The sequence below is a fragment of the Sabethes cyaneus genome, chromosome 3, assembly GCF_943734655.1.
Source record: "Sabethes cyaneus chromosome 3, idSabCyanKW18_F2, whole genome shotgun sequence".
Lineage (NCBI taxonomy): Eukaryota > Metazoa > Arthropoda > Insecta > Diptera > Culicidae > Sabethes > Sabethes cyaneus.
In genome coordinates this window covers 117,146,910-117,166,541 of record NC_071355.1, presented here as the reverse complement: position 1 = coordinate 117,166,541, position 19,632 = coordinate 117,146,910, and the positions used below count along the sequence as shown (strand labels likewise).

Here is a 19,632-nt window from a genome sequence, read left to right as displayed (position 1 = left end):
ATATGTGGCTCCAACTCTCTACTCACGGGTCGAGATTCACTCTGCCTGATCTTTGACTGTGTGCTGGAGGGTGGGCTGAAACAAAAGGAGCCGAACAGTTATGGCCAGTAGGATGGCTGTACAATCGCTCAAACAATCTATAAAAGAATATATAACGTCTAGTATCCACCCCTAGGTTACTCAAAAGTTGCTGAGTCTCAATAAGAGAGATCTCAGTAAGCTTACCGGTCTTGTGACAGGACATTTTCCGAGTAAATATCATTTTCGGAATCTCAGTTTCATACAAGATGATATTTAACTTCGGAACACTTGCTCTGCTATCGTGGAGCACTAATAGTACGCAGACTGCAGTATCTCAAAACGGGGAGATCTGATTGGCGTCGCCGATCAGGATACTAGGTTCATAAACCTAGTCATCCCTGATTGGCACATGTCTCGCTCCAGCTACCAGCCTGTCACTTCCTCAATAAGTGATAGGTAAGCTTGAAGCGTATAGTATAATAATAAAACGGGGCATACCACAATAGTTCAAAATAATGGACGCAGTGGTAAGAGTACCCAACAAAGGAGAAGAGAATACCTTAAATTGTTGGGAAAATTGATCAGCATAAACTGACATCACAGAAATGAAGCAATCAGCATATGAGGTGTACCGGAATTAGCCTGGAATTTTCTCTCGTTTCTTCATATGGAAAAATGGTGTCTGTATGCATCAACACAATCAGCAATAATGTAAAATGTTTAAAATGTATCCGTCTGTTGGTAGTCGAGTAATTCGGGGTCAAAATTAGGGTATTTTTTATAATCAAAGTTCTACAGTTCCTAAACAAGCAAACATAGAGATATCCTATATTCAGCAAAGTTGTGTATTTTTACTATTTGTGCAACTTTGTAATACATGAAAAAGTCATACAATAATTACGAAAAGAGCTAAAATAAAAAACTGATTTCACTAATTCATGTACAATAAATAAGATTTTTCTAGCTTCGCTGAAGAGATAGGGGGTTATTGTCTTCAGCAAAATTTTTTTTTTTTTTTTTTTTTTTTTGTTAGATTATAGTCACTTTAACAGCTTATGTCATTCGTGACTTCTGCGGGGCTTGGATTTGAACCCGGGTCCTCGGCGTGAGAGGCGTGAATGCTAACCACTGCGCCGGGACTGACCCCTTCAGCAAAATTTCTTGTAATAATATACTCTAAAACTTTGCAGAATACATCAATGTGTTATATTGAAACTGAAGAAAAATATTTTTTTTTTATTCCACTTTTAGGGGGATTAATCAAAATTTAAATTGCACCACACGATAGAACTTTTAATTTCAAGAAATTCTTCCAAAGGTTCCATAAACCCAAAACCAAGTTTTCCCAGTCAAAACTCTAGTGCGCATGTCTTTTTGGCTTTGGGCCATTGTGCGCGCGAATAACCGCATTACAAAAGTTGGCGCGAGTGTTGGAGGGTTAATATCTTTTGATCGGCAAAACCAATTCTACTGAAATTTTGCAGATATATTTGCAGCACTAAAATCTCTAATTTGATGTCAAAATAATTCAAACTAGATAAATCATCTTAGATGAAATGGTTATAAATTATTATAAATAATTCAGTTGCTCATAACTTTGAAATTAAACGTCCAATCAAAAAACAAATCAATAGTGATCTTTTAGACTATGTTACCTTTCAAATGAGACTAATAGCGCCTAAGTCGGTTTAGCCATCTCTAAGAAATAGGCGATAATTATTACCTTGTCAAAACAGGTTTTTTAGGATAACTTTTAAACTACTTGTTTGTTTTCAATAAAATTTACCCAAAAAAATTAGCGTTAACAAGAGCTTTCATTCGATACCAAGATCGTTGAAATCAGTCACTTGGTTCCGGAGAAAATCGTGTCACGTAATTTTCACGTTTTTACTTATAACTTTTAAACGAAATGTCGGACCTCGAACTAATTCAATAGTGGTATACTAGGCAATAATACCTTTCAAACAAAAGTAATAGCGAACAAATCGGCTCAGTCATCTCCGAGAAACAGGCGATAGAAAAGTGGCGCCCCGCACATACATACACACATACACACACACACACACACACACACACACACACACACACACACACACACACACACACACACACACACACACACACACACACACACACACACACACACACACAGACATTGCTCAGTTCGTCGAACCCTGTCGATTGGTATATGTGGCTCGGCCCTCCGGGCCTCGGATCAATTTCGTTTTTTTCGACCAATTCCTAAACCTTTGTTATAGTATAACAAAGGTAAAAATATAAGTCTCTAAACAAAAGTCTTTATTGCAACTATGTACGCTACACCGAACGTAAACTGCGAAGTAACCCTAAACAGTTTTGGCGATTTGTCAATAGTAAACGGAAAGAGGACGGCCTTCCATCTACTATTTTCTTGGATAATGATGTTGCATCCTCCACTAGTAGTAAATGTGCTTTATTTGCTAAATACTTCGAGAGTGTGTTTTGTACGGAGTCAGTCTTGCCTGATAGCTTGGAAGATGCCCTGTTTTACGTTCCTGACGCCGAATTCTCGGTTGGACCTTTTATTGTTGTTGCAGAAGACGTTGCTAATGCTGTTCATAAAATGAAGCAATCGTATTGCCCTGGACCTGATGGAATTCCTGCTGCCCTGTTAAAAAAATGCTGTGATACCCTGAAAGCTCCAATCGCTACTTTATTCAACCTTTCTCTACGAGCGCAAAAATTTCCCGAAAGTTGGAGGTCGTCATTCATGTTTCCTGTATTTAAAAAAGGCAAGAAGCATATTGTGAAGCACTACCGTGGAATCACCTCCCTATGCGCTTGTTCCAAGATTTTTGAGGCAATTGTCTATGACCATCTCTTGTTCCGTGTGAAAAGTTATATTTCCACATCGCAACACGGATTTTATCCGGGCCGATCAGTTACTACAAACTTACTGGAGTTCACCTCGCTATGTCTACATACTATGGAAAAGGGTAATCAGGTCGATGCCATTTACACTGATCTGAAAGCGGCATTCGATCGTGTTTTGCTAGCCAAGCTGGACAAATTGGGTGTCTCATCTAGTTTACTTTCCTGGCTGAGCACTTATTTACGCAATCGCAAAATTCCCGTAAACTAGGCCCTTCTCATTCGAGGTGGTTTCAGAATGGATCAGGAGTACCTCAAGGTAGCATTTTAGGACCACTATTATTTTCACTGTTCGTTAATGATGTCACTCGACTATTGCCTCATGGAACAAGGTTGTGCTATGCAGATGACCTAAAAATTTATTTGCAAATTAAGACAACCACTGACTGTTTGAGTCTGCAAAAATTGGTTGATATGTTCGTGAAATGGTGCAGCTCCAATCAGTATCAGTATCAGTATCAGTATGCTAATCAGTATTCAGAAATGCACTGCCATCAGCTTTACCCGCAAAAAGTACCCGATAGTTTTTGATTACTGTATTGACGGCACACCACTACAGCGCAATGATAGTGTGACGGACCTTGGCATCGTATTGGATAGCCAAATGTCATTCAGGCAGCATTATGATTTTATTATTAACAAGGCGTATCGTCAGCTGGGAACCATTTTCCGAATCGGCGGAGAATTTTGTGATCCTGGTACTTTACGTACCCTTTACTGCTCCTTGGTTCGCTCTATTCTGGAGACAGGCTGCGTTGTCTGGAATCCGCATTACGATTACTGGATTGTTCGTCTTGAGCGAATTCAGAAGTGCTTTATCCGCAAAATTTGTCGCATGCTGCCATGGAGAAACCCTGATGCTCTGCCTCCATACGAGGAACTCTGTCTGCTTGTTGGCGTATTACCTCTTGAGCAGCGGCGAAAAGTAATTGTAGCCAAGACTGCTTATAAAATTCTGTCGGGCGCTCTGAACTGCCCTGCTATTTTGTCACAACTGCATCTATACTGCTCTCTCCGGCCTCACAGAACCAACGGCTTCTACGTGTTGACCCGCACCGGACCAACTATGGCCTTAATGAACCTATTCGGCAGATGGCGCTGGAATATAATCGACGTGAAAATGAATTTTCTTTTTAGTGAATGTTGTGTGTGTGAATGCACCGATACCAGACGCCATTACACAACGCTCCGGAGAATTACTCGACACGGGAAACTGCTTTGCACACAAAGTACGTCTTACCTGTCCTAGCGCCTGTCATCGAAAGAGAACGATGTGCGAGCGATGTTGCCAATGTTTATAATGACTTCGCATGACAGCGCTGCCAATATTTTCGTTAGTAAGGAGGAAGGAAATCTAGAAGCTAGAGAGTCTCGTATGCACGTACCTCACATCCTCCTCCTTCTCTAAAAAAAACCTTACCACAGATAAAATCAATAATTAAACGATAACTCTCTACGGAAAACATGCCGCTCTGATGAGAAAACAAGAACAAGATGTGGAAAAAAAACTGACGTCATACCTCAAGATCAAACCTCTAAAATATCTTACCTTTACTTTCGTCTGACGTGACAATCGTCACGACTCGTCACTATCTCGCTCGAAACTGCTTGATTTATTTTGACGTTTGATGTTTAGCAACTGTTTGACATTTATTTTCATTATCACTTTTGTTTTTTTTGACGTAGTACTACGTCTTACGGCAAGTTTTGAGATAGGGTGTCATTCCAAAAAATCGAAAAATGCGAGCATCACGAAAAATGAAAGGTTTTGAGCGCTAATAGCTCAGCGGTTTTCCGATCGATTTTCAATATTCTTACACCAATCGATCGGAAAATCTTCTAAGAATTGACCTAAATGAAAAAAAGTATGGATTCTTGATGTTGAACTATTGAAAAGTTGAAAATAATGAACCTATGTTTTACCAGAATTCTCGCTTCGTGATTGGTTGGAAGATTCTTTACGATGATCAAAACCAATTTGATATCTGTGCTTGGGAAGTAAGCCAAAACAAGTGATAAAGTTCCTTCATTTCAACATGATTTCTTAACACCGCGGTTAAACCTAGACCATTTTGATGTCCTTGCTTGGGAAGTACGCCAGAAAGAGTGACAAAGCCCTCTCCTGCCAACACATTTCTTACGAACGCGATTAAACCTAGTCCAATTTGATGTCTGTGTTAGGGAAGTGTGCCAGAAAAAATGACATAAGTTCATTGTCCCAACAGATCGCAAATTCTTTACTGCGACTGCGAGACGATTAAACCTCGGCGAATTTGATATCTGTGTTGGAAAAATGTGCTATAGCTGTAGCGTTCGGTTATAATAAGACTCTGTATGAAAACGCATGCTTGCCGTTTCATTAGAAGTATAGTGAAAAGATGTGCTGTTGATAAAATAGGATAGAATTGGTAAAATTGGTAAGAATTGGTAAGGTAACAGGAAAGCAATAGTTTGTGTGCTTGATTTTGTTAAATTGTTTTCAAATGCACAATCTTTTGAGAATTGAGCGTATGCAATGTTACTACTTTGATAAATGTTGCATACAACGCATGTAGCATGTATATATGTTGCATATAGCATGTATACATGAAGAATCGAATGATTACAAGCATGAATACATGCTACTATCACTACAAAGAGACTTACGTAGTCCTGCGTCACCTATATATGCGGTCGTGTCTTGAATACAACCCCTCTGATTTTTTTTTTAAACTTTGACGATCTCAGTAGGCATCAGATAAAATTTCATTTTTTTCCGGACACCGCACATTCTACTTCATTCTATGTTTTCTGCATAGGCTTCCGCATTGTACTAGAAAGGAACTACCAAACGAAACAAGCAGATGTTTTTTTTATAAATCCAGGTGACGGAAAATGGTGGAGCTTTCCTGCCTGGACGGGCGATTTGCCGCAATTATTTCCGATGAATTATTAAAATATCTGCAGCGGTGTGCTTTTTCGTCTGAGTAATATGGCGACGTACCTGGCAATCGTATTCGTCACTAAATAGTAGGTTACCGTTATTTTCCTGCATTACGGTGTATCGTTTTTTTAGTAAAATCTCGTGTTTTCCTTCAGTTTTGATTAGTGTTCCAAATGATTTACTCTCCCAGATGGATTTCACATGACTTCACCTATCCTCCAACATTTTTTGTTCCGCTGAGCAAAACTGCGTAGTTGACACTTGGGATGCTCCACTCGTTCCTGTTGATCCGCATCATCCCCGCTAGTCTTATCGATGATGTTTGAAAGCAGAAGTAATACAGCACACTTTTTGCCCGAGAATAACACACGTGCCTTGAACTATCGCAAAATTGACTTCGCTGCTTTCACCCAGTTCATAATGAGTATTGAATAGGCTACGTTATTTGAAATGAACGATGTTGATGATATTGCTAGCTTATATAGTGAGATATTGAACCAGTGGTTTAGATCTAACTTACCATTCGCGAAAAAGCCAGCTTCTCCCCCGTGGGCTACCCGTCGCCTGCATGAATTGAAGCGTGTGCGTAACACTTGGCAACGTAAATATCGAAATATACGAACTGATGCGACACGATGTAAGTTTAAACAAACAAGTGCTGAGTATCGGCGCCTGAATTCTAGTCGGTACAAAAGCTATGTTTTGCGCGTGCAAACAGACCTCCGCCGAAATCCCAAGCAGTTTTGGAATTTTGTAAACTCTAAGCGGAAAAGTTTTATTATTCCATTGAATGTTCGTCTTGATGGCAGTGAAGCTACGTCCGCATTGGATTCGTGCGAAATGTTTGCTCAGTTCTTTTCTTCTGTATTTGCCAACAACACTGCTACCGAGTTAGATGCCGAGGCTGCATCCGAATGTGTTCCGCTCGACCTGATTGATTTGGACACTTTTGAAATAACTAAGGACATGATAGTATACGCTGCAAAAAAACTAAAAACTTATTTTTCTGCTGGTCCGGATGGGATTCCTGCAGTAGTTTATACTCGCTGCGCTGAAGTTCTGGCGGAACCATTATGTTGCATCTTTAACAGATCGTTTGAGCAAAGAAAATTTCCAGCCATTTGGAAGCAATCTTATATGTTTCCGGTTTTCAAAAGTGGTGACCGAAACAATATAAGGAACTATCGCGGCATAACCAGCCTTTCAGCGTCGTGTAAGCTATTCGAAATAATAGTAAGCTCTGTTGTTCTTGCGCATACGAAAAGGTATATTTCGGTTGACCAACACGGATTCATGCCTGAACGATACGTTAGCACTAATCTGCTGGATTTCACGTCGACTTGCATCCTGCATCTAGAGCAGAAAGCTCAAATTGATGTAATTTACACCGACTTAAAAGCTGCGTTTGACCGAATATACCATCGAATACTCTTACGAAAACTTTCACGACTTGGTGGATCACAACATTTTATATAATGGCTGAGTTCCTATTTATGCGATCGAACACTTCGCGTACAGCTCAATTCATGCCTTTCCACCCCATTCTCAAACAAATCGGGTGTACCACAAGGCAGTATTATGGGGTCATTGCTGTTCTCGCTGTACTTCAACGATGTGGCATTACTTCTTGGTGATGGATGTAAGTTGGTGTACGCCGACGATCTGAAATTATTTATAGCTGTACGATCGATTGAAGACTGTCGTTATTTGCAAAAACTACTGGATATTTTTGTTAACTGGTGTCACAAGAACTGGCTCACCGTTAGTACTGCAAAATGTCAGATTATGACTTTCCATCGTATTGTCAGCCCAATACTGTTTGAATACAACATTGATGGTGATGTTCTCAAAAGAGTCGAGCATGTCAACGATCTGGGTGTTGTTCTTGATGCAAAACTTAATTTCAATATGAACCGCTCGTCTATCATCTCGAAGGCTACCCGACAACTAGGTTTTATCTCCAAAATTGGACGGGATTTTAAGGATCCATACTGCCTAAAAGCACTGTACTGCTCACTGGTTAGACCACTGTTAGAAAATGCATGTCTGATTTGGACACCTTTCCAACTTGCCTGGACTTTGAGAATTGAACGAGTGTAGAAGAGGTTTATTCGACTGGATTTACGTGATCTACCCTGGCATGATCCTGTGAACTTACCACCTTATCCTGATCGCTGCAAGCTTATTGCCCTTGATACACTTGAACGTCGGAGAAAAATCCAGCAAGCCATGTTTGTTGCCAAGATGTTGAATGAGGAAATTGATTCGCCGAGTATTCTTTCGTTGTTGGACTTTCGTGCTCCTCAACGTTCGCTTCGTTCTGCTGGATTACTACAATCTCGACTGCACCGTACAACATTCGGTTTCAACGGACCTATCGCTGCGTGCATTCGTACGTTCACTTCAGTTGAGCACCTGTCCGAATTCGGTGAACCGTCGCATAGATTTTACCAAAAAATTTATAACTCTGGAATTTTATAGGTTGACCATGTATTTTAGTTCTATTATATGTATTTTAGCTTATGACAATTATTTATATGACGAAAATTAGTTAAGTGTGATGATATTTGTACGATTGTAACTTATTTATGTATGTTCTGTGAAAAAGATGATGGGGTTTTATGCCCACATGAGGATGGCCTCAATTGGGCTTTTCCCCATCCAGTTCAATCCATTGAGACCATTCAGGTCGGATGGATATATCTATACCTATAAAGAAGGATTTCTGTCTGTCTGTCTGTCTGTCTGTCTGTCTGTCCGTATGTTCCTTATAGAATCGAAAACTACTGAACCAATCGGCATGCAAATATACATGTAGAGGTTTTTTGGGGACAGGAAAGGTTTTAGTGATGGTTAGAAACCCCTCCCCCCACTAAGAGGGGGGGCTCCCATACAAATGAAACACAAATTTCTGCATAACTCGACAACTAATCAAGCAAATAGAACAAAATTTGGCATGTGGGTGTTTTCGGTGACAAGAATTTATTCTATGGTAAATTGAAACCCCTCCCCTCTTTATAAGGGGAATTATAACTCCTCTCCTCTTTAAAAGGGGGGGCTTCCATACAAATTTCCTCATAACTAGAGAACTATTCAAGCAAATGGAATCAAATTTGGCATGTGAAGGTTTTCGAGGGCAAGAATATTTTCTATACCCCCCACTTTAAGAGGGGGGGCTCCTGTACCAAAGAAACACAATTTTCCTCATAATTCGAGAAGTAATTAAGCAAATGGAACTAAATTTGGCATGTGGGTGTTTTTGGAGACAAAAATTTTTTCTATGACGAACTGGGACCCCTCCCCGTTTTAGGAGGGGGGGATCCTTTACACATGAAATACAAATTTCCTCATAACTGAAGAACTGATCAAGCAAAGGGAACAAAATTTGGCATGTTAAAGTTTTCGATGGCAAGAATATTTTCTATGGTAAATAAAGACACCTCCCCACTTTAAGAGGGGGGGCTCCTATACAAACAAAATACAAATTTCCTCATAACTCGAGAACTAATCATGCAAATAGAACAAAATTTGGCATGTGGGTGTTTTTGGAGACAAAATTTTTTTCTATGATGAATTGGGACCCCTCCCCACTTTAGGAAGGCGGGCTCCTATACAAATGAAATGCAAATTTCCTCATAACTCGAGAATTAATCAAGCAAATGGAACCAAATTTGGCATGTGAAAGTTTTCTAGGGCATGAATATTTCTTAAGGTGAATTAGAACCCCTCCCCACTTTAAGAGGGGGGGGGGGGGGGGGGCTCCTATACAAACGAAATAAAAATTTCCTCATAACTCGAGAACTAATCAAGCAAATGGAACCAAATTTGACACGTGGGTGTTTTTGGAGACAAAATTTTTTTCTATGATGAACTGGGAACCCTAACCACTTTAGGAGGGGGGCTCCTATACAAATGAAATTCAAATTTCCTCATAACTCGAGAACTAATCAAGCAAATAGAACCAAATTTGGCATGTGGAGGTTTCTGGAGGCAAAAATATTTTCTATGGTGAATTAGGACCCCTCCCAACTTTAAGAGGGGGTGCTTCTAAACAAATGAAATACAAATTTCCTCATAATTCGAGAACTAATCAAGCAAAGGGAACCATATTTGGCATGTGGGTGTTTTTGGAGGCAACCATTTTTTCTATGATGAATTAGGACCCCTTACCTTTTTAAGAGGGGGGGGCTCTCATACAAACGAAATACAAATTTCCTCATAACTCTAGAACTAATCAAGCAAATGGAACCAAATTTATCATGTAGGTGTTTTTGTAGGCAAGAATATTTTCTATGGTATATTTTCTATGGATTTCCCCACTTTAAGAGGCAGAAATTTTTTCTATGGTGAATTACGACCCCTTTTAAGAGGGGAGCTCCCATAAAAATTCAAATTCAAATTTCTTTATAACTTGAGAACTAATCAAGCAAATGGAACCAAATTTGGCATGTGGGACATTTTGGAGTCTTGAATTTATTTTAGGATAGTTAGAGACCTCTCACCCCTGTGGTAGGGGGATATGGACTCTTATACAAATAAAACAGAAATTTTTGCGAAACTCAAAAACTAATCGAACTCAAGAAATTCGAGACTCTTCCATAAAACATTAGTCAATACAAGACCACAAAAACTATCTATAGTAACACTAGATCATTCAGGACGAGACGGTCGCGAGTGTTGCCGGTGACCCGCCATCGGAAGCGCCGCCCACTAGGGGGCTTGCAAAACTCGAGATTGTGACAAAGATCATCCGAGATTCATGATTTATGTACAACACAGGTTAATTTGTGGCAATACGAAGTTTGTCGGGTCAGCTAGTAAATAAATAAATAAACATCTATGGCAATGCCTGGCCACCACACCCGTTCACGAAGGATGCTTTGAGTTTTGTAGCTAATAGGTGGCCACTATGTGCCACTTGAAGAGTTTTTTTGGCATAGCTAGTGAGGATTTACAGCGCAACCTAGTCTTCTTAATATGCCATCTCAGTATACCATTTGGCTCGTATATTGTTGTTGTAACTGCGATATACGAAATCATATCTGAACGAAAAAAAAAATTATATATCACGCCATATAAGAACATATGTTTCTTATGTACTAAACTGGAGGCGATATACGTGCGAAAATTTTGACAACTATTCGTAGTTCTATTTTGCGTAGTTTTTATAACACGCAACTAAATGCTCCTTAATATATTATGATTAAGATATAATTGCAATCGTCTATACTGCTTTATAATTCACACTCATGAATTGTATATGAAGACACGCACGACTGCAAAACAACTTATTGTTTACTTTGGTTTGACATACTCTAATCATTATACAATTCCAATGTAAAATTGACATGAAAAAGAATTAATGTGAACTTTCTATTACGATTTTGTGTTATCTGGGATCTTTCATTAATTGAATATCTTACACTGCTTAAAAACGACTTATATGCTTTGGCCAGTTTAGCCCGTGTCTAAATCCTATATTACCTTTTTGTTTCTTTAAATTACCTTTTTGTTTCATGTCTAAAGCATCTATTGCCTTTTCCTTGTCTTCAGCTAAAACAAAAAACCTGGCTTCTATATGGGCGACTTCCCTCTGGTTTGATTCCTCATTAAAGGGTGCATCTTCACCGAGGCATAAACGAGAAGACGGATCAGCTATATTGTCAGCCCCTTTAACAACTACTCTGGTTATAGCCCCTTTTGAGCTTTACCGTGATCGATTCAAAATCAACGTAATTCCTTTTGCGTCAGTACGTTAAGTAAAATGACGAATCCGGTAGAAGTACAAGAAGTGTTCTACCACCCAGACTGTGCCAAGCGTACTCGTTGATTCTGAGGGTATCTCTTCGATTTCCGTCAATGCTTTTTTGACAACATTGAAAACGTGATAATTCTCACGGTTCATTTATTTATATCGTTTATATCGTTCATTTATTTATAAGCGGCCGTCCTGATGCGCCCAGGAAATTTGTCTAACGCACCTCTCTTTTCGTAGTTTTCATTACCTATTTATTTATCAGCGGCCGCCCCGACGCGCTCAGGTGGTTTTTCTTACGCACCTGTATTTTATGGTTTTCAATAACAACTTAAGTGACTGTCAACTCGCCGTTCTGAGGTGGTTTTCTTTACACACTAATTTTATGGTTTTCATTACCCATTTAGGCGGTTGTCCCAACTCGCCCTTTTGGTGGTGGTTTTCGTTACACACCTTTTCTCAACACGTTGTGTTGTGTTTCGTGTGGTTTTCATTACCCATTCAAGCGGTTGTCCCAACTCGCCATTTTTAAGGTGGTTTTCTTTACACACCTTTATTTTATGGTTTTCATTACCCATTTAGGCGGTTGTCCCAACTCGCCCTTCTTGGTCGTGGTTTTCGTTACACACCTTTTCTTAACACGTCGTGTTGTGTTTCGTGTGGTTTTCATTACCCACTCGGCGGACGTCTCGACACGCCATTTTGTTGTCGTTTTCTTTACAGACCACGTCACTTGAATAGCTTTCAAAGTTTATCCGTGCCGAGTAATTCTACGAGATGAATGAACAAAACAAAAACAAATATGACAACTGTCCTGTCACGGTCGCCAATGTGAATGCACCGATACCAGACGCCATTACACAACGCTCCGGAGAATTACTCGACACGGGAAACTGCTTTGCACACAAAGTACGTCTTACCTGTCCTAGCGCCTGTCATCGAAAGAGAACGATGTGCGAGCGATGTTGCCAATGTTTATAATGACTTCGCATGACAGCGCTGCCAATATTTACGTTAGTAAGAGGGAAGGAAATCTAGAAGCTAGAGAGTCTCGTATGCATGTACCTCACAGTGTGTAATTTGAATAATGTATGTAGTTATGCCATGTACTATGTGTTGCCTCTGTTCAATTAAAAGATGCTGGGTTTTTATGCCGCTTTGAGTAACCTGTTGCTCTAGGCGGCTTTTCCCAGCCAAATCAAATTTTCATTAAGACAGTTTGTCGGATCAAGCAAATAAATAAATAATAATAATAATAATGACCAGAGCTGCTAGTTTGTTTAACTTTTGGAAATTAGTATTCGTTTGCATATCAATTCATTTTTTTTTCAGAGCGGATGATTGAAAATAAGCTCTATAGTTTATGTTTTCTAAGCAGAACTATATTCTAGAATTCAATGGCCGGTTAGAATAAAATAGTTTGCTTTACTTCTTCCGTAAGGCTTACACAATAAGAGCAATGCAAACTGTTTTATTCAAATAGTTCAATAGAACAATTTCTCGTTTACTCGTTTGACGTTGTACTTTGGCTGGAAAAATTTACTGCAATTCAGTAAACAACCAAGTGTTCAAATGTCGGTCACGTTGCTCTTTGTTATGTCCCATCTGATGCTCCTGTCAGTACGAGTATCAAAAGGTTGCTTAGATGTTTTGATGATTGTACAAATGGTAATGCTGTCATCATCTTTACAATAAAAAAAACAACAGACAGTTCCGGATGATAGTTTTCAGTCGAATAATTTTCGTTCGAATACGGCCCGCGGTTGCTGTAATTTGTTATAGGAAGGAATAGGGCTGCTAGTCCCCCGATGCAAACGGCAACGGTGAGCAAATTCAACTTACAACGCACATTCACATTCAGCGTTTTTGTATTGAGTGCTATCCAACAGTCATGCTATGAATGTAACTCAAAGCGCAGGCGCAAACAACAAACAGTTGGGCTGTATAATGTATACAATATGCATTAGTATATGTTATTATTCAACCGGCGACGAACGCTATTACTCTTTAACCGTTATGTGTGCAACAGGGTACCCGGGTACCTTTTCAGTTTTAAAATAGTTATAACTCATTCAGTTTAAAACATACGTCATTGAAATTTTGCGACATCGTAAAAGTCGTTGATCTTAAGTAATTGAGGTATTTTTGGTGCATATCCATAAAGGGGATTAGCCATGAGAGGCACTTGAATTTTTTTATTACGTAGGAGGGCGACAAGGGTACCCGGGTACCCATGATTTGCTATGTACATAACTTTGGCTATCTTGAACCGATTTGGATGAAACCAGTGGCATTTGATTCGTACATTTGTCTAGTTTTGATTAAATAAAGCATTTGGCTATCAAATGACATATACTTCCCGGGAATCGGTAATCCCGGAGCAACGTCCGGTAAAACGAGGGAAGCCGCTTGTTTTGAAAGAATATCAGCCTTCAGTAAAGCTATTAGTTTTGAACTTTACATTGTGGACTCTTTTTTCATCTTATTATGTAAATTGGTGACTTTAGATTGCATTGGCCATTCCAGAATTGGGTTTCTGTAGGGTTACAGATGGCCAGTTGGGTGCCTAATCCAATATTAGAATTGGTTTAGCGGATCTATTAGACGTTTTGAACCGATATGGCCAGTTTAGTACTGATTAATAATTTTGGAACTGGTTCCAAATGTATAACGGATGGTTCTACGTTTTAAACTGTTCTGAAAATGCATTATCTTGAATTCTGCGGTATCATCTGTGACCGAAATAATCGAAATAATCAATCAAAATATATCGAAATGTAAAAAATATCACCTACCGAACTAATTCCAAGAACTTTGATACCCATATTGCCTGGTTTTACCTCCAATCCTAGACTGGCCACCCATGACCCCATAGGAACCTACTCCGGAATGGCCAACCTGATTCATCTCATTATATGAAATAGTTCATTGTATGAATTTTTAGAGTTTTTATATCCGCATGACTGATTTTCCTGCAATACAATCAGTTCTCTACCTCACAGCGGACACTCTGCCGGAATTCCGGATTTTCGGGCCCCGTATGTCTTTTAATGGCCAAATGGCCAAGTAATTCAAAACTAGATTAATTAACGAATCAAATAACACCTATTTCATAAAAATCGGTTTAAAATTGTTGATGTTATATCAATATCAATTTTGGGTACCCGGGTACCCTTGTCGCCCTGCTAAAGGTGTTTTTTTTGTCGCACACATAACGGTTAAGTAACAAAGCTGTTACTAAAAGAAGAATTTTTTGTTATTCCATTTAAAGTAATAGTTTCAAGTTTTGGGTGAATAGCCCCAAAGCTTCGTTTTTTGGAGAAGATCTCTACTTTAACATTCTTGTTTTTGAAAGTAACTTGTATTGGTATCAACAGATTTGGTTTATTACTTAAATACAATCTTGTAGCAGTGAGTATCGAATCCGTTTCTAAATTGACTCCAATGTGTGCAAGGGTTTTTTCGACTAAATTCTTAACATTCTCGTTGGGTTCGCATGGGACTCCTAGTAAGACATCATTATTCGAAATCGTTTTGCGATCGGATTTGTCAACGTTAGCTTCTTGTTGGACCACCAAATTGAAAGTCACCGCACTGGTTAAATGAACAGCTTTATACCGATGAATGAGTGCTTCAAATCTATTAAGTTTAACATAGTTTAGTTGTTAGTTTTAATCTAGTATTAAGTATACATACAAATCAGTGGCTCTTTCGATTTTCCTTCTAATTTAGTAGTTAACAGGGTAGGTTAAGTTTCATTCTGTAGCATTAATATAGTTCATAATTTAGTATTAAGTATTCAACATTTAGCTTTATAATTAATATTATTAGTTTACCTTGCTAGTCGCAATATTTAAGTAAGATTTATATGATGATATATGTTAAGTTAAGTTAAGTAAGATATATGATGATGACACAAATAACAATTTAACTAGTTTTAATTCTTTAGACAATTAGACATTGTTCGCGCTGACTGACGTTTGTAATATGGAGCACGTAACGCATAGACGAGAGCTTATCACTTGTGATGCGTTGTGTTACGATCACAACCGCGTTGCCGGTTCACTCGATGTCCCTGTGGCAACATCCTCCCCCGGGTGTGGTCCTCGGGGACCGACGACCTCACTGTTACCGTTAACATCGAGTACTGCGAGTTTAGATACTGGTCGATGAAAGACTCCTCCAGCGGTCTGGACTAAAGCCTGTCGCACATGGCCATTTGACGCTCTGATTACCTCGATCACCGTCCCTCGCATCCATCCATTTCGTTTACCTTCGTCCGCTATCAACACCGGGTCTCCGTCTTTTACTGGTCGAGACTCACCAAACCATTTAGATTGTTTTCGGATTACTGGAAGGAACTCCTTAAGCCAGCGTTGTCAGAACCGGTTGAGTTGGCGATGAATATGATGCCAAGACTCCAGAGATGCTCCCTGCTGAGGCTCAGTATCCACGGATGGTTGCTTGACTCCATTGGAGCTCCCCATCAAAAAATGGTTTGGAGTAAGTGATGCAGATTCCGCAGAATCAAGTGGTTGGTACGTAAGTGGTCTAGTATTTACAATGTCCTCTGCCTCTACGATCAAAGCTTGCAAATCCTCGTCATTGAGCTTTCCCTCGGCATATGCATCCCCAAACGCAGTCTTTACTGAGCGGACCAGCCGCTCCCAGGCACCGCCCATGCTTGGAGCAGTAGGTGGAATGAAGGTCCACTTTGTATTAGCGTTAGTGAATGTTGCTGATATCCCCTCGTTGATCTGTTTCCGGAGCAGCCGTTCGGCTCCGTGGAAGTTTGTAGCATTGTCGCTGAAAAACTCTCTGGGTGCTCCACGACGGCAGACGAAACGCCGAATGCAGTAGATACACTACGATGTGGACAAGCTGTATGCGACTTCAAGGTGGACGGCGCGTACTGTCAGACAGGTGAATAGCGCTATCCACCTTTTTACGTTCGAGCGGCCCTGTTTAACTAGCAGCGGCCCGAAGTAGTCCACTCCGACGCAACTGAATGCACGATCATGTACAGCTAATCGTGCGAATGGCAATGGTGCCATCGGGGGAACTGTCGGAAGTGCTTTCCGAACTTTACAAAGTTGACAATTTCGTTCAACAGCTTTCACTACGGATCGAAGTCTTGGTACAACGAACAGTTGACGAATTTCGTTCACCACAATTTCGAAGTTCGCATGACGATAAAGGCGATGATAACGCGCAGCAACTAGCTCGGTGTATCGATGCTTTCTGGGCAAGATGACTGGAAAACGAACGCTGTGGGGTAGATGTTTCGCGGCTGCAAAACGACTGTTCTGCCGCACCAATCCCTGTTCATCCATCATCGGCATCAGTTGATAAATGGTGCTTGATCTTTCGATTGATTGCTTCTGGTCTTCCGGTAATGTTTTATTATTTCTTAATGTCGCCACCTCATCCGCGAAGGCTTCCATCTGTACTTGCTTGAGGATCACGATGTCGGCGGCATACAGCTCTTGTTGTGTCAGTTGCCTAGAGCTTTTTTCTCCTTTCTTTCTCGTGTTAGAAATAAATCGCAGCACAAAGGCCATACTACGTTGCAGCCTTTCCCATTTAGAGAACCGGTAGTAATCGATCACTGGAATCCAATTGGCATGGAAGAGAACTGACGGCCGGCCTTCTTCAACTGTGTCTACGACGATATCCGCAGGACTCGGCCACTCTGGTTCCGGAAGACTCAAGAACTTTGGACCATTAAACCATTTGCCGTCGTTGCTGAAGTAGGGTCCGCTGCCCCACTTTGTTGCTTCATCTGCTGGGTTTAACTCCGATGGTACCCACCTCCATTCGTCGACTATCGTGTTTTCGAGGATTTCACCGACTCGGTTCGCCACGAACGGTCGATAGTTCTCGGATCCGCACGAATCCACGAAAGCACAATCGAACTGTCTGTCCATATAAGTCGCCTCCTGACGGTAATGGAGTAATTTGCTTGTACGAACTTCATCATTCGTACTCCCAGTACGCATCCTTGTAATTCCAACTTAGGAATGGTCATTGGCTTCAGCGGCGCCACCTTTGCCTTCGCGGCAATCAGCACACATTGGGGCGAGCTACTTTCGTCGATTGTTCGCAGGTACAGTGCACAGGAATTGGCAAGCAAGCTAGCATCTACGAAGACGTGGAGTTCAGTATCCTCATACGTACGCGTTGATGCTTTCGAGAAATAGCAGCGAGGAATACGGACATTTGCGATATATAATAGCATTTTGGTCCATCTTCTCCAATCTGCATACTGACTGTCGCTGACTTCTGCATCCCATTCGATTCCAGCACGCCACAGGTCTTGTATTAAGATCTTCTCGTGAATTAGAAACGTTGCTAATAAGCCCAACGGGTCAAACAGGGTCATGACGCAGCGTAGTACTTGCCTCTTCGTTGGAACTTTGTCATTTTCTAGGAGATAATGAACTTCATCGCTCATTCGAGTACTGAACGATAGTTCGTCCGTCAATGGATCCCATAACATCCCAAGCACGCGCTCAGCATCATTGCTGGTTGTCGTTAAGCTTTTCCTGACAGCAGCTTGTGTCTCACCAAGGTGCTGCAGTACGCTTTCACTATTTGAAATCCAGTTCCTCAGTTGAAACCCACCGTTACAGAAAATCTGACGAACTTCCTCAGAAATACGACAAGCTTCTTCCTCCGACCCAAAGCTGTCAAGATAATCGTCTACATACGTACTCTGGAGTATACCCTCTGCTGCTCTGGGAAACCGGTCGCTATGCTCTCGCGCATTCTGGTTCTTCACAAATTGGGCCGATGCTGGCGAACACGTTGACCCAAACGTAGCAACATCGACCAGGAAGATTTCCGGATCATGCTCTCTATCCGTACGCCAAAGAATTCGCTGCGCATGCTTGTCGGCAGCACGCATTCGTATCTGCAAAAACATTTCCTTCACACATCGGAGCACACTGCGATCTTGAACTGCCGAAAACGAAATAGTACTCCCAACAGCGGCACCAGCTGATCCGGCCCCTTCATTAACACACTGTTCAGCGAAACTCTACGCACCTTGGCTGTAGCATCCCAAACAATGCGCATTTTCCCTGGCTTCTTCGGATTAGTTACGACACCTATGGGGAGATACCAAATTCGTCGAGGATCAGCTTCAATTAGTTCGTCGGTTGTAGCTTTATGGATATAGCCCTTTATCACGAAGTCTTGCATCTGTTGGAGAACGTTCGCTTTCAAACTTGGATCACGTAACATTTTTCTCTCCAGGCATTCCAGCCTGCGAAGCGCCACTGTGTAGCTATCCGGTAACGCCACGTCGGGATCCTTCCATAATAAGCCGGTTTCAAATTTTTGACCGACACGAACCGTCGTCTGCGCCAACAAATCCAGTGCGCGTTGCTCTTCCTTTGATCGCAGAGTGACATTCCCCGATCCTATTTCTTCGATTTCGTAAAACTGATGGACAGCATCATCTTCTTCTTCTTCAGCAGCATAGAGCCGGGGTGGCTCGTGCTGTTTCAAGCACTCGTCTCCATTCAACTCGGTTTTGGGCCACTCGTCGCCAATTTCCTAGTCGTCTCAGAAGTCGCAAATCGCTCTCGACCTGGTCGAGCCATCGTGCACGTTGGGCCCCCCTGTTCCTGGTGCCGGTGGGGTTGTTGAAGAGGACTATTTTCGTCGCACAGTCGTCCGGCATCCTTACGACGTGTCCGGCCCAACGTAGCCTGCTAACTTTCGCTAGATGTACGATGGGAGTCTCCCCAAGCAGTGCCTGTAGCTCGTGATTCATACGCCTCCGCCACTCTCCGCTTTCAGTTTGTACTCCGCCAAATATCGTCCGCAGCACTTTCCGCTCAAACACGGCAAGGGCGCGTATGTCCTCCGTAAGCAGCGTCACGGCTTCAAGTCCATAAAGAAGTACCGGTCTAATAATGGTTTTGTACATTGTTAACTTCGTGCGGCGGCGTATGCTTCCAGATCGTAGCGTTTTGCGAAGGGCAAAGTAGGCCCGATTTCCCGCTTGGATGCGCCG

The 19,632-nt window shown here is 41.2% G+C and overlaps 1 protein-coding gene across 1 annotated transcript in view; it reads right to left on the bottom strand.

Annotated features, from left to right (window-relative positions):
- LOC128740060 (uncharacterized) overlaps positions 1-18,534 on the bottom strand; it is a 34,426-nt gene extending 15,892 nt beyond the window's left edge. Inside the window, exons 1-3 of the mRNA XM_053835569.1 lie at positions 17,596-18,534; positions 16,523-17,548; positions 16,172-16,474 (exon numbers count right to left, since the gene is read on the bottom strand). Coding sequence (XP_053691544.1) covers positions 16,172-16,474; positions 16,523-17,548; positions 17,596-18,534 — 2,268 coding nt within the window. The remainder of the gene's footprint in view (positions 1-16,171; positions 16,475-16,522; positions 17,549-17,595) is intronic.
- Positions 18,535-19,632: the final 1,098 nt, after the last annotated feature.